Source organism: Podarcis bocagei, assembly GCF_964188305.1.
Source record: "Podarcis bocagei genome assembly, chromosome: 15".
In the NCBI taxonomy this organism is placed as follows: Eukaryota; Metazoa; Chordata; class Lepidosauria; order Squamata; family Lacertidae; genus Podarcis; species Podarcis bocagei.
The window spans coordinates 44561940-44583048 of NC_138141.1; the positions used below are offsets into that span (position 1 = coordinate 44561940).

At 45.6% G+C, this 21109-nt stretch overlaps 1 protein-coding gene across 6 annotated transcripts in view; it reads left to right on the plus strand.

Moving 5' to 3' along the window:
• The window catches only part of SLC6A4 (solute carrier family 6 member 4), a 35334-nt gene extending 15944 nt beyond the window's left edge, over nucleotides 1-19390 (plus strand). For all 6 annotated transcript variants that reach the window (XM_081172065.1, XM_081172069.1, XM_081172068.1 and 3 more), the window contains exons 4-14: nucleotides 253-472; nucleotides 2139-2277; nucleotides 3574-3708; nucleotides 5948-6051; nucleotides 6277-6404; nucleotides 9923-10035; nucleotides 10618-10749; nucleotides 11804-11903; nucleotides 13316-13416; nucleotides 15537-15704; nucleotides 17308-19390. In XM_081172065.1, coding sequence (XP_081028191.1) covers nucleotides 253-472; nucleotides 2139-2277; nucleotides 3574-3708; nucleotides 5948-6051; nucleotides 6277-6404; nucleotides 9923-10035; nucleotides 10618-10749; nucleotides 11804-11903; nucleotides 13316-13416; nucleotides 15537-15704; nucleotides 17308-17382 — 1415 coding nt within the window. In that variant the 3' untranslated portion in view covers nucleotides 17383-19390. The remainder of the gene's footprint in view (nucleotides 1-252; nucleotides 473-2138; nucleotides 2278-3573; nucleotides 3709-5947; nucleotides 6052-6276; nucleotides 6405-9922; nucleotides 10036-10617; nucleotides 10750-11803; nucleotides 11904-13315; nucleotides 13417-15536; nucleotides 15705-17307) is intronic.
• Nucleotides 19391-21109: the final 1719 nt, after the last annotated feature.

Below are 21109 nucleotides of genomic sequence, written 5' to 3' on the forward strand. Positions count from 1 at the left end.
GACCCTCCAAATCCACACATAAAAAGTTCTCTACTTACTATGAGCATAGTTCCCAATAAATGCACACAAAGGGAAAATGACTGACAATGCCATTTTATATGCTGTTGCCTGTGCCCTCATCCATGTTTTTTATGGCCTGTGCTGGAGCTCCCTGGCTGCATAGGAACCTCTGCACTACCAATAGATCACTTAATAGGAACACCAGAGCACCCATCTTTCTTATGTTTATGCCAGCATTTTCTATCTATCCAGGAATTGGCTATGCCATCTGCATCATTGGCTTCTTCGTTGCCTCGTACTACAACACCATCATGGCATGGGCCTTGTACTACCTCATCTCCTCGTTCACGAGTGAGCTGCCCTGGACCAGCTGCAAAAACCCCTGGAACACCAACAGCTGCACAAACTACTTCTCCAACAAGAGCACCGCCTGGACTGCCAACTCGACCTCCCCGGCAGAAGAATTTTACACGTAAGTGCATGTAAGTGGAGAGACAGCCATGTCAGAATAAGGTGGAGCAGGGAGGGTGGGGAAGGAGCTTTCGAGGAGGGGCGGATGTGTTAAACCCTGTGCTTTCTTTATATGAAGGCACTGGCTCGGGTCTCCTAGTTAGCAACTGCTTTTCATGAGCATCAGTGAGAGTTTGTGGTTCATTCTTTATGCTTGCAACAACCTCTGAAGCCCTCTGAAACATCAGCCTTGGTCATTCCTTAACTAGGTGCCAGAGCACACAAGGGTGCTGCAAGAGATCTGCTAGAGCTGTGAGAAACATGTCAAAACACACCAGGTTCCTAAGTGCCCAAAGCATCCATGAACAGAGGAGGGTGCATTCTGGATCTCTGGATGACTCCCTGCTCTGTTCTCACCTCCCTGCTCTGTTCTCACCTCCTTCCAATCCGTCTCTGCTGGTGGCACGGATAATTCTGTCAAAGTTCTGCACTGAGCAAGCCGCCACTCCTGATATAGAAAAGCAAAAGAATTGTCCACCCTCACAGAGAAAGGTGCCCATTGTATCTCTGCATGAGTCACTATTCTGAGTGTAGCCCCTCCCAAACAGAAAGCCTACATAGAATTGTGACTCATGCAGAAACACACAGGCCTGGTTCACATTTAACATTGTATCATGGTTCATTTATCAAACCATGAATTAAAAACAATTTCTCCTACAGATGATCAAACTATGACTTGTTTCTCCAAAGCTTCTTTTGTTTTCCAGCTACTCTTGCCTCATTAGAATGTGAAGTGTCTGGGGTGGGGTAGCCAAAAAAGCCAAGGGTGCTGTTTTCACAAGTAGCACCAAGCCATAGTTAAAATAACTCAAGTTTTAGAAGCCAACAGTAAACCATGGCTTCAAGTCACAGATTGTTGACTGTAAACAAGCCACAGTTAAGGTACTGGGCAGGGTCTGCACACGTTTAATAAACCATGGTTTAATGTTACATGCGATCCGCACCATAAAAAGTATGCTTCATAGTATAGTGTATAAAGGAAGCCCTTTCGGGGTATAAGAATGAAGTGGCATCTCCCATTTTAATCAACAGGGGAAATGTGTGGCGGAATTGTCAGAAGTTAGAACCACCCCACCAACTGATGTTAGCCAATTCATCGAAATCAGGCTGTAATCAGGCCTGGCTCAAGATGTACATTGTTTTGATTGCCAAAGAAAGGAAATCCAAACATTTTTTGTTAAAAAACTAACTGAAGTAAATAACTGCCACTTTTTGAAAAGCACTGGCATGAAATTGACACGAGGTAGCCAGCTCTCGGTTGTTCTTCCTTCTCCCCCGCTCGTACCCAGGAGCAAATCTTTAAATGAGGAGAAGCCAATGTGATTCCCTCCAGACAATGTTGAGCTCCGATTCCCATCAGCCCCATCAGCAGCCAGCATGGCCAATGGTCAGGGGGATGGTGGAAGTTGCTGTCCAACAACATTGCAAGGCTACCCTGTTCCTGACCTCCCGTTTGTTTGACTTGCATCCAACAGTCACATTGATGGCAAGTTCCCAGTAGCAAACCCCACTCCATCCCACCCTCAGGACTCATGGACTTGAAGCAAACGTCACCCGCTTGAAATGATCCCTTTGGAAAGTCTGCATCCCAAAGGATCCCCAACACCTCTGTTTCCTTTCCATTTCAGCCGCCACATTCTCCAAGTGCACAGATCCAAGGGGCTGGATGACCTGGGAGGAATCAGCTGGCAGCTCATCCTGTGTTTGATGCTTATCTTCACCACTGTGTACTTCAGCATCTGGAAAGGAGTCAAAACATCTGGAAAGGTGAAGAGCAAGGCCAACAGCAGGAGGAGCTACGCCAGGATTGTATCTGGTGGTCAGGGATGGAAAGGGATGCTGTATCTGAAGACCGGGGGGGGGGAAGGTTCATGTGGCCCACCAGGCTTCTCCATTCCTTAGTGCCTTAGGGGTCTTCCCAGACCACACCCCTTCATCAGGCAGCACCCTCACCAGCCCTGCCCTGTCCCCTTCTCAAGTGCATTTAGCTGACTTGAATGTGTTCTTGACATATGAGAATGTCTCTAGCTTGCCTGGCTAGAGACTGGGGAGATGGTATGTGCTAGTGTGTTTGTAGAAACTTCTGGCTTTTGCATGGCTGGGATACGGATTACTGTACACAGTAAGTGTCCCATCTGTTTTTGCCTCTGGTCTGGCCCAAACATGGCATATGGCCCCTGGAAGGTTGCCCATTAAGGGAACGTGGCCCTCAAGATGAAAAAGGCTCCCTATTTCTGCCACCAAAAAGAGGGAGGAAACTTTCATGTTCCTGTCTGTCTTGAGAAGCAGCTGGAATGATCTGAAGATCATTCTGAAGTTACCCAAGTTGGTGGCCTCCTGTGTTCTTGGCTAGCACCCAATGAGGATGTCGCCATCCTTCCTTCTGGCTGTGTGTTAGGAAGGCCTTTTCTATACAGAAGATTTGTCAGTGTCAGGGGCGCAGACACAACAAGCCTCCCAAATATGAGGCAGCAGGCAAGGTGCCACTAGGCCAGGAAACCCCATCTGTCCCATAGGAGCATGTCAAGAGGAAGGAAGTTCAGACTCGGGGGAGTCTGTGCCACCTCCTTGGGGTGGGAAGAGACAGGGCTTTGGCACATCTCCGAATTTTGCAAGGCAGTTCTCCAGTCAACTAAAGTGTATAGAGATGCATATTCTAAGGTAAAATATGCATATAGTTCAGTTAAACTAGCACACAAAAGCATGTAACATTTGCTTTGCAAAAATGTATATATTTGCTAAAAATGTATACATTTGCTAAAAATGTATACATTAGGATAAATTTGCACTAAAATGCTGGTGTTCTTCTTATTTGCCTGGGTCTTTGGATAGGGGCATTCAGGCACTGTCGATATTAAAACTTTCATTTTAATTACCGTTTTTAGATATGGTCTTGTTGGATTTGATGTTGCTAGGCACCGTGGGCATGTTTTGAGTTGCGGTGGAGAGTGGGCTATCAATTTAATAAATTAATATTGCTGCTAATTCAGAGCAAAGTTTTCATCCTTTGTGCTGGTGGTTTCCCTCGGACGAATCCTCAGTCTTGATTTCTTCTCCAAACAGGTTGTGTGGGTGACTGCCACATTCCCTTATGTCATACTCTTTGTCCTCTTAATACGGGGCGCTACCTTGCCTGGGGCCTGGAGAGGGGTGGTCTACTACCTGAAGCCCGAATGGGATAAGCTTTTTGCTACTGAGGTAAGCAGGGGGGGAGGTGGGTGCAACAAATCAGATGAATGGATTTGCTACCTTAAAGTCCTGTGGCAAATGCAGAGTAATGTACTAGATTTGAGGATGGGGGGGGGGGTGAACCAGGTACTCAGTCAGCCTTCTCCCAACCTAAGTAAAAATCTAGGTAATTACTGGTCAGTTGCCACTTTCTCCTTCTTGAGCAAGGTTCTTGAGTGGGTGGCTGCAGACCAGATCCAGGTACTCTTGTATCCCTGTTAATTCTCAACCTTTCAGCAGCTTTCAATACCATGGTATTTCAACCATGGTATCCTTCTGGAGCAGCTGTCCGAGTCAGGCGGTGGGTGGCACCACTTCGCAGTGGTTCTGATTCTATTTGGTTGTTTCCAGAGGGTAATGCTTGGGGAGTGCTCTTTGGCTTTGTGTAAGTTCCAAGGTTTACCGAAGCCAGCTCTGCAGCTACTTGGAGCAAGACTGGTATTATGCTTGCTCCTGCTCTATGGTATAGTGTTCCTGTCGAGATACAACACACACCCACTATCTGTATTTTCTGGAAACAGCTGGAAAACAGGATAAATGGAACTTGCAGAAGAAGCTTTTCTGCAGACTGTCTGCTCAGTGTATAAGGGATAAGACAGTCTCTCAAGTATCCTGTTCCTGAGCTGTATAGGGACTTATGTTAGTAGCAAATTGACAGCCAATGCAAATCCCTCAAGCAGGATGTGTTATATGCTGGCAGCAGGTTGCCCCCACAAGCCATCAGGCATTGCATTCTGTATAGCAGATGCAAATGTCATTTCCCCCTGAACAGTTATGAAAGACTCAGATGAGGTTGGGGGAGATTTTGGCCCTCTAAGTAATAAATACAGCTACTATTGAGATTACAGGTTCTAATATTCGCCAGCCAGCGGGCTCCCGGTTGATAGGAGAGAGTTCAATGAAGAGGAAATGAAGACACATCGTTCTCTGATAAAGCCACATCTCCAATAAGGCCCCGTTGCCTCCCCTAAAAGTAATAAAGGGTGTTAGTATTGTATTGGATGTTTCTGAAGCGATGAGCGAGGCCAGATTGCGATCTCTGTGCTGTTGATATATGGCCACAAAGCTTTCATGTGGTGGCTCCTGGGGCAGGAACGATCTACAGAGTCGGGCAGTGCTCAGCTTTGAGTCTGGAGAATAAAAAGGAACTGGTTTGTTCTGGAGAAAACAGGAGATAAGAAGGCTAGTCAGGAAACGGATCTTGGGGTGATGGGAGAAGGACAGCTCAGAGATGTCAACCCAGTGTGTGGCAGCTGAGAATAGCAAATTCCATCCTAAGTGCTATCAAGAAAGAACTGAAAATAAGTTTGCCAGTGGTGTAATGCACTTGAATAAATCTATGGGGTGGGTGAACTTGAAATATAGTGTATAGTTGTGGTCATCTCATCTCAAAAAGGATATTGAACGAACTAGGAAAAAGTCACAGCTCAGTGGTAGAGTATCTGCTTTGAGTGCAAAGGGTCCCATATTCAATCCTCAGCATCTCCAAGTAGGACTGAAAATGTTGAAAACACTAGAGTGCAACTCCATTTGCTATGGACCACTGGCCTGGCTCAGTACAAATGTGCAGAAAATAGCCACAAGATTATCATGGATCCAGAGCATTTTCTCTATAAAGGAAGGCTATAGGGTTTTGATTTTTTTTTAACCAGAAAAGAAAAAAAGGTAATTAAGGAAAGAACTGATGGAGGTTTGTAATACTATAGTATGATGCAGAGAAATTGGATAGAGAGGCAACTAGGAGTCACTCAATGAAACTGAGTGGCAGGAGAATCAAGACAGGCCAACCCTCTCCCCCAATGTAACTTCACATAATGCATTATTAAGCTATGGAACTAACTGTCACAAGATGCAGTGATGGCCAGTAGCTTAGATGGCCAGCTGTGGGGGAGGACCTTAGTGGATCTACTGGTGGGGAACCCATGGAGTGGCAGGCCACTGCGACTGGTATTGCCCTGCTAGGTCTTCAACTTCAACTCCACTGCGTCTGCTACAAAGGAGTCGTCCCTGCCTGTATCTAACTGATAGCTTCCTCAGTTCCAGCAAGAGTCGCTATAGTAAACTCTTAACCTGAAACACTTGAAGCACAGGGCTCAAAACACAAACTGGATGCTGAAAGCACTCACTCCTTGCATGGCTTCCCAGAACAACTCTGCTTTTACCGATACCCTTTTTAGTGAGCTGTGTCTGTTGATTCTTTTCTTTTTAGGTGTGGATTGATGCAGCTGCTCAGATCTTCTTCTCTCTCGGCCCAGGATTTGGGGTCCTCCTAGCCTTTGCAAGCTACAACAAGTTCCATAACAACTGCTACCAGTGAGTTTTCTCAAAGAGAAAGATTACTGGGAAGTGGGGGGACGATGACTCAACTTGCCATTGTGGAAGACTCTAATAAACATATTGATGGTTTGTACATAGTTCTAATTATTTACACTCCAAATCAGACCAGCTGGAGGGTACAAGGAGAATTTGTGTATGGGGTATGTGTGTATGTTGTATCACAAGCATGTCCTGATTCTCACAGGCATGTTTCCATTACAGAGACGCTCTAGTCACCAGCACTGTGAACTGCCTGACCAGTTTTGTGTCCGGGTTCGTCATCTTCACCGTGCTCGGGTACATGGCTGAGATGAGGAACCAAGAGGTGGCAGACGTGGCCCGAGACACAGGTAAGCAACCAAGGATGGGCAAATGTGGCCAATCTCAGTTTCGCATTTTTCCAGTCTTATGTTCCGTTTGCCCCATTTCTTCAGCTGTTTGCAGTATGGTTGGGGTTGTTGTTTTTTAATTGCACCTGAAAATGTAAGTTTGTTTGCAATTTTCTGTAATATGTCTATGTAAGCAATCTCCCCTAACTGATGTATTTTTACAAGTAATTTTTGTATGTTATTTCTACGAAAGCAAGATTTCTTCCTCTAACATATACTTTCTTTGGTGAACATTTTTTTGTCTGGAGAACTGCACTGCAAAATTTGGAGAAGTGTGAATTCGAAGGATAGCTACTTTTCAGTTTGACATACTGGTTTGGGAAGTGCAATGCAGACAAAGAATTCTTCCCAATCCTTTCCTTTTATACTCTCACTACCTTTCCTGTGATGGTGGGAAGGCTGCAGCCCACTGGGGCGCAGAAAGTCTCAGGTTCAATCTGCAATGGTATCTCCAGGCAGGGCTGGGAAAGATTCCCTGCCTAAAACCTTGCAGAGCCACTACCAGTCAGTGTAGACAATACTGAGCAAGATGAACCAATGGTCTGGCTCAGTATGTTCCTGTATTCTGATGCAAGCTGTCCTGCAGAGGATCTTTTGCATCCTAAGAAACTCTGCACAGCCCCTTTTAAAACAAGAGAGCACCAGGCACCATTGTGTCTCAATAGCCAGTTGAGGAAGGGCTGGAACCAGTGAGCAAGGTTCCATCCCTAGCATCTCCAGTCCCCTTCTGAAGAAGTACGGTAATTTTAGATGCAAGTGATGGGGGAAGACCCTTTTCTCCCTGAGACCCTACTAGTCATAGTAGTGGGCTAGGCATCTAATAGTCTGATCTGGCATAAGGCGGCTAGCTTCCTGAGTTCCCATGAAACATGTTTCAGTGAGCAACTGGTTCATTATTAGGCAACTGGGTTCAATGGCCTCATTGAAGAATTCCTCAAACACTTCCTTGACTGACTAATTTTGACACGGTGTCTAGCCACGCATGCAGGATGCTGGCAAACTTGACTTGAAGGCATAAGAAGACACATTCCTAAAGCAGCTCAGTATGTTTAGTCAAGAGCTACTTAATTCTCAAATTGCAATGTTTGGCTTTGCATGAAAAAATGTTCCGGGTTCAATTCCTAGCAACTCCAGGTAGGGCTAACAGCCTCAGTTTTGCCTAAAATTCTTCTCCAAAGGGAACATCTCCAGATGTTGCAGGACTCCTGATTCCCATTAGCCCCAGCCAGCATGGCCAATGGTCAGGGATGGTGGTAGTAATAATTCAGCAGCTTCTGGAAGGCAAATCAGAATCAAAGAAGAGCTGAAAGGGACCCTTAGAGTCATCTAGTCCAACCCCCTGCAGTGCAGGAATCACAACTAAAGAATCCCTGACAGATGGTTATCCAACCTCTGTTTAAAACCCCCAATGAAAGAGTGTCCACCACCTTCAGAGAAGCCCATTCCACTGTTGTTCAGCTCTCACCACCAGAAAGTTATTCTAAATGTTTAGTTGGATTTTGAATCCATTGGTTCAGGTCCTACCCTCTGGAGCAGCAGGAAACAAGCTTGAAACAGTTATCATATCACCTCTAGGTCTTCTCTTCTCCAAACTAAACAGATCAAACTTCCTCAACTGTTCCTCCTGGTTTCTTTCCTCTGCACATGTTCCAGCTTGTCAATATCCTGTGTTACTCAAGTCAGGGAAAGCTAGCATAGGTGTTACTGAGCTAGATGGACCAGTGGGGTCTGACTTGGCATATCAGTCAGCTTCCAATGAGGTAGGGAACTCTCCTTGGTTGGAAGTCTTTGAGACCAAGCTGGAAAAGCCTCTGTTTGGAATGCGAGGTCAGAGAGACTGGAACATAGGGATTGCCTTGCTGTTTCAGAATAAAGTCTGGAGTGCTATTTCTAGTTTGTTTGGCCTGGCTTCAAATCATGAAGGTTCCATTTAGTGATTATGGGTAGCATCCTCCTTGAAAAATATACAGATCTCTGGTGCCTGCCATTGGCAAGGCATAGGATACTCTCAGATCTATAAACTTTTGCCCTTCAGAGCTCTGCCAACTGGCTGCTTGAAAGGGATGTTTGAGACTGGATGAAGGATTGAAGGCCCTCAAGATGAAACGCAATACAATTAATCAAGCCAGGGGACAAAGCCGCTCCCTTCCATCCTGCTAGAGCCTGATGCCACACTGAGATAGTGCTGCACAGGATTCCCGGCTCACTTGCTGCAGCAAGCTCCTTACAGGCACCCACAGGGTCAAGAGCATTGCCCAGAGCCAATCAGCTTGGCTCTGGACAATGCTTTTGCTGGCAGAAGTATAGCCACTGGCCATGATCACACATGCCTTAGTTACATAAAGGTTGGATCACTGTAACATGCTCTAAGTGGGGCTCCCTTTGAAGTGTTAGGAAACTTCTGCTGGTCCAAACTGCGTCAGCTGGAGTCCCAACCAGAGCCAGATTATATTTTATCACATTTTTATTGTTTATTGTATTTTGATAATGTAAGCTGTCCTGGGGAATTGTTTAAGGGTGGGGTATATAGCCGCCTAAAATAAACAAAAATAGTAAAAGTTTGGGGAGGATGCAGCTCTGTGGCTGGTGCCAGCTGATGTGGCTCCTGGACAGCCTCTGAGCTGCAGTTAGCTTTAAAGTCTGAAATGGGCTAGGCCCTAGCCGTAATGTGAAGCACTGTCTCCTTCCACACCAACCTGTCTGGCCACCCATGGGTAGTAAACATGGTGCCCTCTAGAATAGATGCTGCAGGGCTACTGGGCTTCCCATTCAGGGCATCTGGTTGGCCACCATGAGAACAGTGGGGAACTGGCATAGCTCAGCAGTAGCACATTTGCCTTACATGCAGAAGCTCCAGGTTCAACTCCCAATGGTATCTTCACATCGGGCTGGGAAAAGCTCCTTGTCTGAAACCATGGAGAGCTGCTGCCCGTGAGCTTGGACAATACTGACCTAGATAGAGTAAAAGGTCAGTATTGGTATAAGGCAGCCTCTTATGTTCCTAACAGGATACTGGCCTAGACAAGCCACTGGCCTAATCCAGCAGGCTCTTCCTACTCCCATCCAGAAGACACCACATTAGATACCCTTGACTGGTGACCTTTGGAGGAGGCGGCTCTTTATGCCTGCCACCATTAGAGTTGCAGCTGGTGGGAATATAGGAGAGTATGACGTCAGGCCTGTGGAACTCCCTGTCACAGGAGATCAGACTGGCTCCCTTCCTAATGAGTTTGACGTGCCAGATTAAAGCATGGTGGCGAGAAGATACCGTCACAGCTGAACTGGCTCTGAAAGGGGTGGCTGATTATTTATGCTGCTGATTATCAGCTGTTCTGATTTGTTTTTCTCTTATCTGGTATATGGCTTTTGTGTTAACTTATATTGACATTAGCCACTGTGTTACAAGCTGGGAAGGGGGGGGGAGATAAACTCTGGAGGAAGCAGAGTAAGTCATGGACTGTTATCTCATTGACTGACAGGACCCAGCCTCCTCTTCATCACCTATGCAGAGGCCATCGCAAACATGCCTGCCTCCACCTTCTTTGCCATTATATTCTTCCTGATGTTGATCACCCTGGGACTGGACAGCACAGTGAGTAATGGAGCAGTAGAAGGAAAGGTTCTGTGTGTGTTATTGCAGACTTAGTCCACACTTAGCCAAACCAAATCTGAAGAATGGAAATATTATCTTTTTGGATAACCTCAGTTGGCGTTCGTGCTGGAATGCTGACACTTGACCAGCTAGTAAGAAAACAATGTTTTCCCCACTTCCTCTGGGGCGGAATCTAGAGCCGCTTTCCTGAACTTGGTGTCCTCAGTCAGTGAAGCCATTTTGGACTAAGTCCCATTAGCCCCAACCAACAAGTTGTGTTGCCAGGGTCTTACTTGGAGTTCTAGCTGGGTCTGGTGGGAGTTCCCCAAAACATCTGGAGAGCATCAGGCTAGGGATGACTGGTCAACACCAAGGAACTTAGCCTCTGGGGTATGGGCAGAATGTGAATTGCCTGGTCTGGCCCTTAGCATCAGGCTGTGGGGTTATTCCATTAGCCTGAAAACAGGTTCAGTTCACCAAGCACAAACACAGAATTGTTCGGATCCCTTTGCAAGCTCTAAGAGTTCTGGGGAAGAAGGCAGCTGCCTTTCCTTCATTGACTCCTCTGTGTGCTTTTCCCAGTTTGCAGGCCTAGAAGGGGTGATCACTGCCGTCCTGGATGAATTCCCGCACATCTGGAGCAAGCGCCGGGAGCTGTTTGTGCTGGGTTTCATTGTGACCTGCTTCTTGGGTGCCATGCCGACGCTGACCTTTGTGAGTAGCTCACCTTTCCATGGCCAGTCAAGCCATCCGGTAGGGTGAAGAGTGTCTGTGCATTTGGTGTGCAATTTGGATTCCAGACTTCCCTTTAATGCCACAGAGGATGCTGGAGTGCAGCTCTTGGACAGCAAACAATCAGACGCAATCCAAGATTGGTGCTGTTCTCTACAACCCTGCAAGTGATTTCCTTGTTAGATTTCTACCATGCCTTTCCACAGGTTCTGAATGATCAGATTCCAAATGCTTTTCCATGCAGCCTTGATCAGGGCTGTTTTAAAGACTGAATGTGTTGTTTCAAAACACTGCAAATCAGCAAGAGCTGCGTTAAGTGGCAATAATGTCTGAGACATTTGGGGGTGGGGAGTGTTGAAAAGCCCTCCCAGTGCTACATAACCCAGTTTCCCAAACGGTTTGGGGTATCTCAAATTGCATGTTGTGGCGCTATGATGTCAACAGATTGGATGAGATGCCAAGTTGAACTAGAGATAGTGAAGACTCTGACAAGGGAGGTGTTACTACCAAGCATAGATGGATCGTTTCATGAGAAAACACACAGTTTTATCAGATATTGCTCCTTGATTTGGAATGCAAAACAGGAGTCCCAGTTCCTGCTGGAGGCACAATTCCCTTCCCCTTTTGGGAAAGTCTGACTCCCAAGGGGGAAAAGAATAGGAACACAAGGGTCTGCCCTCAGCTTTACTGTCAGTCATTGCCCCTTCAACGTTCTCACCAGGGAGGAAACAGAGAGGCATCGATCCCCTACTGAATTACCTACTGGATTGATCACACATTCCACTCAGCCTTTTCTTATCTGCATGGTTGCTGTATTGTGTGAGGCAAAGGAAGGGAAGTTGGAGAAACTGGGTCATTTACACTGTTCAGGATTAGTCAGGTTGCACAGGTACTGAAGAGAGCATCAGATTAAAGTACATTACAGGCTTCTGCTGCCTCTCCAATGAGCTAATGAGCTCTGTACAAGCAAGTTTTGCCTTCTGGGAACTAGAAGCGATCCTGTTGTTTCCCATGATCTTTCTTACTCTTGCTCTAGGGTGGTGCGTATGTCGTAAAGCTGCTTGAAGAATATGCCACGGGCCCAGCTGTGATAGCCGTGGTGTTCCTGGAATCCATTGCAGTGGCTTGGTTTTACGGTGAGGATAGCTGCATACCAGTGCACTTGCTGATGAGACTCCTGTGCTCATGCAAATGTGTATTTGAGAGAACATCCATCAGAGTTACACTTAATCACTTTTGAATGAGCGTAAGAACATAAAAAGAGCCAGCTGGATCAGGCCAAAGGCTCTTCTAGTCATGACTCCTGTTTTCACCATGGCCATCCAGATGCCCTCAATGAGGACCTGAGCACAACAGCAAAGCTTTACCCTCCCGTGGTTTCCAGCAACTGTTATTTGCTGCCCACAACCGTGGAGACAGAGCACAGCCATCGTGGCTAGTAGCTATGGTTAGCCTTATAGTGACTGGAGTATAATGCTTTGAATGTAAGGCAGGGTTTAGAAAGGGAAGACACATACATTTCACTGCTTTACTCCTCAAAAGGCAGCCAGTGGGGCATCTGGGCCTTGCTAGATCCATACACCAGGCCCAATGTGGTTGCCTCCAGGCTGTCAGTATTTTGCAGGAGGGACTCAAGCACATACCAGCAATTTAGGTTTGTGTAATTCACAGAATCGTGGAATCACAGAACTGATTCTATTCCATTATAGAATTGTAGAGCTGGAAGGGACCTGAGGGTCATCTAGTCCAACCCCCAGCAATGCAGGAATCTCAGCTAAAGCATCCATGACAGATGGCCATCCAACCTTTCCTTAAAAACCTCCAAGGAAGGAAGGCCCTGAACCTCCTGAGGGAGTCTGATGCTCTGATGGTGTTTCCTGCTTGGCAGGGGGTTGGACTCGATGGCCCTTGTGGTCTCTTCCAACTCTATGATTCTATGATTCTATGATTCTATGAGTCTGTTCCACTGCTGAACAGCTCTTACTGTCAGAAAGTTCTTCCTGATTTTAGCCGGAATCTTCTTTCTGGTAACTTAAAGCCATTGGTCTGAATCCTAGCCTCTGGAGCAGGAAAAAACAAGCTTGCTCCATCTTCCATGTGACAGATATTTGAAGTGCTATATATGCCTTCCTCTCCACAACAGGAGGAGAAATGACATCACACAGCGCCTCTCTACCTATTGTATTTCTATGGTCTGAGTATTTGCCTATCGGCAATACAGCTCTGGGGACTTAGCCCCTTCTCATGCTAACTAGCAAGAATATGCATTTGTTAGGTTTGGCTGCTAATCTCTCACACTTATGACCATGTACATATGAGTGATGAACCACAGCTTACGTTAGTGTGGATGCACATGAGCTCTGACGTTTCACAGAACTCTTAGGACTAATGGCAGCAGGGTGCTGTGTAGCTTGACGGCCTGCATACTACTGCGTGAAAATCTAAGCTGGCGCAATCAAAGCAATCACACTTTACTTTTTTATTCTGCTGAACCTAGTTCATAGGAACACGTGAGTAACATGGGCCTCACCCTATGCTATTTTTGCAGGTGTCAGCCAGTTCTGCAGTGACGTGAAAGAGATGCTTGGATTCAGCCCTGGGTGGTTCTGGAGAATCTCCTGGGTAGCCATCAGCCCAATTTTCCTCCTGGTGAGTCCATCTGTCCAGCCCAACATGTAATAAGAAGTTTCTCCACAGTGTGCTTGCATCATAAAAGTAAAGTATTAAACACACAGAGAGACCCCTCTCCTGCACAACAGCCTCTATGAACATAGCCTTACACTGAGTCACATCACTGGGCCATCTAGCTCAGTACTGCCTACACGGACTGGCAGTGGCCTTCCAGGGTTTAAGACAGAGGACATTCCCAGCCCTACCTGGAGATGCTACTGGGGATTGAACCTGGAACCTTTTGCATGCAAAGCAGATGCTCTACCACAGACTTTATGGCACTTCTCTCTGACCCTACCACTGACCTGGCAAAGTAACTGCCTCTGGCACAGGTTTGCTATATGATATCTGTTCCTTCACTTGTTTGGGCAGAGCCTGCTCAAGACATGTTGCTACTTAAGATAAAGCAGCAAACGACACTTATGTCCCTCCACTGCCCACTTCCAAGTCAAGGTGCATGGTACCCAAGACCAGTCAAGTTATTTTGGCACCTGAGGCATTTCTAGCTACAAGCGCCTCTTCCTGTCATTGGCAGTAAAAATACCACAGTAAGTGGGATAGCTCGTAGGATAGCTCAGTCAATCGAGCAATAGACTCTTAGGTCATCAGTTTGTGCCCCATATTGGGTAAAAAGATTCCCGCACCGCAGGGGGTTGGACTAGATAACCGTTGCGGTCCCTTCTAACTCTATAGCTCAATAATTCTATGATTCAATTTACTGCCTGTTCATAGCTCAAAATCAGCTGCCCAAGGCATCCACCTCCTTCCATCTAATGGTAGGGCTGGCCCTATGCGTAGTAGTCGTGTCCTGTTCCCTATTGTTCTCTGCACTAATGCTCTTTTGGGTCATTACACTAGTTTCATGAAATTACATTAAAGCACTAATTGTGCAATTGTTTTAAGTAGGTTTTTTTAAGGGAGAGAACTAATTTCTCTGAACAAATGCATTTTTTAAAATCTAATACAAAGTGGGAATGAGGGTGAGTTGGAGGAGCATAAAAATTAACTCCCACCTTCAGGAGACACCCAGATAAACTTCAACAAAAGTAGATGGCATCCTTTGCAAAAAATTAAGATTAAAATTAAAGGGCGTAAGTAGGAGCCCCTGCCCCTGCTTTGACAGAGCTATTTCTGGCACTATTAAATGAAGGCTTAATCCCATTCCTAAATTAACTCTGCCAGCCTTTTCAGTGAAGTCAGCACCCAGCATCTGGCAAGAAAGGAGAGGTTTAGCGGCAAAAATTGATGGCAAAAAGTGGCTAACAAATCTTGTGTTGTTGTAAGCCACTTCAGATGGGCATTATCCAGAAAAGAGGCATATAAATATTTCAAAATAAAATAATGCAGGGAGGCCAGCCTGATCTATACCTCTTCATCTAACCCTTGAAAAAACGCCCATTCTTCCCACCTCCCCTCTGCTTCTTTGACACACAGCTCTGATTTGCAGCATACTTTTTTATACATACAATCCCCAAATATTGCATACAAGTGGTACCTCGGGTTACATACGCTTCAGGTTACATACGATTCAGGTTACAGACTCCACTAACCCAGAAATAGTACCTCGGGTTAAGAACTTTGCTTCAGGGTGAGAACAGAAAATGCGCAGCAGCGGCGCAGCAGCAGCAGGAGGCCCCATTAGCTAAAGTGGTGCTTCAGGTTAAGAATAGTTTCAGGTTAAGAACGGACCTCCGGAACGAATTAAGTACTTAACCCGAGGTACCACTGTATAAGCAAACAGAATGCTGGGAACAGTGGGTAAAAATGGTCACATTTGCATGCCTCTTGCGTCTTCCAGTGGGGCTTGTGCCCCTGCAGCCAGATCCAGCAGCCCTAATCAGAATCACAGTAGAATTGGAAGGGCCCCCGAGGGTCATCTAGTTCAACCCCCTACAATGCAGGAATCTCAACATGTAGTCCCCCATCCAATCTGAAACCATACCAGACCCTGCTTAGCTTTACAACTGTGCTAGCAGTTTTATTGCTGAGACCCATGGGTGACTTCTCAATGGAGCTCCCAATCTGCTATCTCATGGTAGAGATGCCTCCCTCTGCCAGAGCTCCTTTTCCTGTGAATTAAATGTTTGGCTTTTCTCCAGTTTATCATTTGCAGCTTCATGTCGAGTCCTCCAGAACTCCGCCTCTTCGACTATACTTATCCTTACTGGACTGTGGTGTTGGGCTACTGTATTGGGACCTCGTCCTTCATTTGCATTCCCACCTACATGGTCTATCGGTTGGCAACCACACCAGGGACACTTAAAGAGGTAGGTGACCATAAGATGAGCCTGACTTCTGGATCGGACCAATGGCTCATCTAGCCCAGTATCCACTCCTCCATAGCTAAGGCTAAGTCCTTGGGGTGAACCCTCTATATCAGAGCTTTCCAAACTTTTCATGTTGGGGACACACTTTTCAGAGCATGTATCAATTCGCGACACAGTACAGTGGTACCTCGGGTTACAGACGTTTCAGGTTACAGACTCCGCTAACCCAGAAATAGTACCTCGGGTACTATTTACAAATAGAACTTTGCTTCAGCATGAGAACAGAAATTGTGCTCCGGCGGCGCAGCGGCAGCAGGAGGCCCCATTAGCTAAAGTGGTGCTTCAGGTTAAGAACAGTTTCAGGTTAAGTACAGACCTCCGAAACGAATTAAGTACTTAACCCGAGGTACCACTGTAATTCATTTTTACTAGCAAACCCAGGAGGAGCACATGGAACATTTGTGCTACGCACTGCAGCCAGCACACTAATGTGTCGCGACACACAGTTTGGAAAGCTCTGCTCTAGATCCAACTCTATATCTCAGTCTTCACCAACCTGCTGCCCCCCAGATGTTGTTGTTCCTATGAGATCCAGCCAAGATGGCTGGTGGTCAGGGATGATGGGAACTTCAGTCCAACAACAGGTGGAGGGTACCAAGTCAATGAAGGCTGCTCTACCACTTCATTTTTTCTTTTAAAAAACTTATAAGCGATGTAGACCGGGGCACACTGCCCATGCTTGATTATAAACTGAAAGCGGGTGGGGTTTCCTCCAATGGAAACTTATAGGACTGCACTGAGCAATGTGCCCCTGCCTGTGGATTGAGTGGAAAGAGTAACTCTTCTCAGCACAGCCGGCATCGAATAAACATTCATGGCAAGCTCAGTGCTTCGTCTGGGCATTTTCCAACGTCATCTTTTAGTTCTTGCCCTGCCTGGTGGGATATTCTAGCATCTCCTGTTATGACTCTGAACATCTATCATATGGCAAACACAGGAATTGTATCCTATGCGAGTCATACTCAAGAACAGACTGCTTGAAATTAATGGGAATGACTAACCTTGGTCGATTATTTTCAATGTGTCAACTCTGAGAAGAAAACTTAGTTGTGGGTAAAACAGCCAAAACAGCCTAGAAAAAAATTGGTTGATCTTGGATACATGGGCCAATATAGAAAAAGTCTGGCTCACGACATCAGTCATCTGGAGCCATTTGCTCTGTAAATTCCTGTTCTTGCGCCCTTAGTGGTGGCTGGTGCCCACTGGGACTGGAAGGCAGGGAGCCCAGCAGTAGGTGCAGCCAGAGCCAATTGCAGGCAGAGGCAACTAACTCTTATTTTGTCGCCCTCCTCCCTGAGTTCTACAAGGGGCAATACTGAGACTGAGGAGGATGAGGAAGCTGTCAGGCAGCTCCATCCCCTGGACTGGTTTTAAGAAGGCTGGCTGAGAACAGACCGAGGTTGGTGGGGCAGTGCCCTATTTCCCCAAGTGGAGCAGCCTCAGCCGGTGGCACCCTTTGCTCCTTGGATATCCTCTTGTCTCACCTGAAACCAGTTTCCTGCTATCTCCCTAACATTCTGTTTCTTTCCTCCTTCCTCCACAGCGTATTCTAAAAAGCATTACTCCAGAAACAGCCACAGAAATTCCCTTTGGTGACATCTGTATGAATGCTGCCTAAACAGCTGTTGGTGGGAGGTGGGGGGGGAGGGGGCTTCACTAGCTCCTTGACTCTCTTGTTGCTTTGAAGCTCCTTCCCAAAGAACTGAATTTCCACTGAGAAGTGTGTTTGTGACAAGAGGCAGAAGTGTGGTGACAAAAGATTAGGGCCGCTGATCGTCTGAAACTAAAGACTGGCTGCACTCCTTAGCACCAGGCTCTCTTCTGAGTTTCGATTCACTGCACTGGTTTTTTTGTTTTGGAAACATGAGGATGCGCTCAAGTGTGAATGAGTATCCGTTACTCCATCCATGGTGGGTGGGGCAAGGGGCCATCTGAATGCACGCATGGTTTACTCAAGCCTCTTGTCAGGACAACTGTCGCGATTTAGGATTATATTTAGAACTCATCTGTCTGTGCCAACACACCTGTTATCACTCTCAATGTGATCTTCTGTAATAGAACCTGTTGTATATGCTTCTAGGGACCTCACTGTTTTCAACCTAGCTGAAGAAATATGGGAACTCACCCAGCCCAACCCAATGCATTTTACAAAATTAATATGCAGGCAAAGTTTCATGGTTTGAATGGGGCCTCTGCTCAACACCTGGAAGAGAGACATTACTGAACCCCCCTGTGCAAGTGTTGAGCTTGTATAGAACTGCGGGTCTTCTGGAGTTCTGCTAGACTTGCTGCAGAAGGAAGGAAGGAAGGAAAGTGTATCTACCTGTAAAGATTTTTTGGGGGGGACCCCACTAGTTATCTCCAAAAAAATAACATATCAGAAGAGAAAGAAATACCATTTTATCTGATAAGCTATCTATATGCAGGGATTATGTGCTTTAGATAAATGGAAGAGCATTCAGACATGAAACCTACACCGAAGTGGTACAGACCTGCAACAACTGCACCACATGACCCTGCTAATTCTGTACCTGGTCCTAAGAAGGGGCTCAATCTCAGCTGAGGTGGTGAAGCCATCCAGTGCTGGCTGTGGGGTGGAGTGGTCTGCTCACTGCCACCTGCTGCAAGACATTTCAGAAGACTGTTAAATCGTCACCTTGCCACACTACATTGGTGTTCAAATATATGCTGGGGTTCACCACCTGCATTGCTCCCCCAGCTGTTCACCCACCCACCACTCCAGGTGCAAGTGTACAGGAATGCATTTTTGCCACCATACAGGTGTATCTTTTTACCTATAGCGCTATGTGCTTGTTATAGCAGTCTAATGCATTCAGGGAGCAAATATTCCCATAGCCTAGTGTAGCCACACATAGAGGACTACTTCTTAAGAAGTGTCCTAACTGGGGTTTTTTGTTTTTGTTTTTAATGGAGTGGGCACAGAGCTGTTCATTATATGCAACCACTCTATAGGAGCTGTGCTCCACTGCAGTTCTGCATCAGGAGACATGGAAGGCAGTGACAACTGAGGCTCTCACTTTTGAAAGCCTCTTTTATGAGCGCTGAACTCCAAACTTAGAAAGCTGGCAGAGGCACTAAACTTGTATGTTTACTGCTGTTGCAAAAACAACAGGTGTAACTAGCTGGAAGACTGAGCTACACTAAACACACACAGTGCCGAGATTACAATTTATTAGGCCTTTTGACAGATGCTGCTGTTCTGAACACACCTACCCACGGAGTCATTAATTGTTCCAAAGAAAACAGTATTAAATCAATTTCTGGTACATGGAAGAAACCCACCAAGTGTTTCTGCTGCACAGGCCACATTAAAACAAGTGGGACCTGCGCAAGAGGTTGGCTTGGGAGCTTATTTAGGCAACTGTGTGAATTGGGACCATGTTTACCTTTTTGTATGGAGAAATTAAAACTGGAGTTTTATTTTACAAAACTAAAGCATTCCTCTCTTAACTTGTATATAAATGCACCTGTATTAATTTATGCTGCTGCTGCTTTGGTTATATTGAATGTCCCAAGCTGGATTGTATGTCATCAGTATGTGCCTTGCGATGTAAACTGTTACTGTAATAAATTTAATATCATAATAAAATGACAGTTGTATCCCCCCTCTGTCTGGTGGGAAGCAATTTATTAAAATTAAAATATTTCTGGCAGGAAAACATCTTCATCAGAATGAGTGAGTTGATGTAGATCAGGAATAGGGAACTTGTGGCCCTTCATGTGTTGCTGGACTACAATCACTATCATCTCTAGCCTTTGTCCTTGCTGGCATGGGCTGATGGGAATCGAGTCCAACAGTATCTATAGGGTCACATATTGCCCATCCCTGCGTTACTAGGTTCTAGTATTATGAAAGGGAGGGGGGAGCTTCTATCCGCTTTCTCCACACCACATATAATTTTATACACCTCTGTCTTGTCCTCCATCACCCCTTACTCACATTTTTTCTTAATTAAAAAGCCCCAAATATTGTAACCTTTCCTCCTAGTGGAGATGCATAGCCTTTTCTGTGGTTCCTCTGTATTGTGGAATTCTCTCCCAAGAGAGGTTTGACTGGCTCCCTCCTTTTTTTCTGCCAGCAGGCTAAGACCTTCCTATTTAGACAGACCTTTGAAAGCTAGGTGCAGAAGATGTTGATAACTGGTCTGTCAGGACAACTGATATTTTAAAGTTGGTTCTAAACGTGCATTATTGTATTTCAACTATTGTTTTCAACCAGTTTGTTTTTATTACTTTGTATTTTAAAAGAATGCTTTTTAAATGCTGTAAGCCGCCTTGAATCCCAACTTGGAAGAAACGCACAATATAAACACATTATATCACCATCATCTACCCTTTCATAAGCTATAAAAAAGTGGCTCACAACATATAAAATACAGAAAGATCAGTCTATAAATTATGCTGGAAGGCAGGAAAACACAACTGCATTGGACCTTATTTTAGCAAACTCGCTACATTTGTAAGATAGTTTGCCTCTTTTAAAGTTTATTGAAAAAATGCCCCAAGTAAAAGCCCTAGAGGTAGAAAAAGCTCATTAGTGCCTAAGACATATCAGGCACAAATAAGAACTGGTGTTTGCTGAAATCTAAACAGAAATACAATCCTGTGACGTTATCAGTGACACGGTCCTTGTTGTTTCCCTCCTTAAAAACTCAGAAGAGGGAAAGAGGGGGAGAGAGAAAACACGCTCGCAAAGCATGAGGAAAGCACATCTCTATTTCTGGAGTTGGCAAAGACACCATCACTATGGTCTCCATAACAACAGCAAGATACAAACTTCCTTCCCGGTGGCTTCCCAGGACACAGGATAAAAAACACATGATGCTTCAAAACAAAAGGCTTGCAAGAAATTAAGACTTAATTCAGCAAGGTAAACGACAGCACACAATACCCCAAAAGCCCTCAAACCTGCACTGTAGGGCCGTAGCAACTGAGGGAGTTAATAATCCCCAAAACTGATTTCTCAATCGTAAGCAGCGTAGTAAAAGTAACAATAGTGATCTGAATTTTTCTTCTTTTTTTAACTTCAAACTTCCAAAATAATTTGGTGCTGATGCATCACTGTTAGAAGAGAAGGTTACCGGGAGGTGAGGTAAGAAGGACAAGTGCTTCCAAGGGTTTTGTTGAAAATATATTATGAAAACATTCCCTCTGCCAAAGTTCTCACTTTGCCAAGCTAAAGGTAGGAGTGTCTTTTATGACAGCTTTATAAAACCTTGGCGTCTTATAACTTGGCGTCTCAACTAGAGCCAGGGCTTTTTCGGCTGTGGCTCCGATCTGGTGGAACGCTCTGTCACAAGAGACCAGGGCCTTGCGGGACTTGA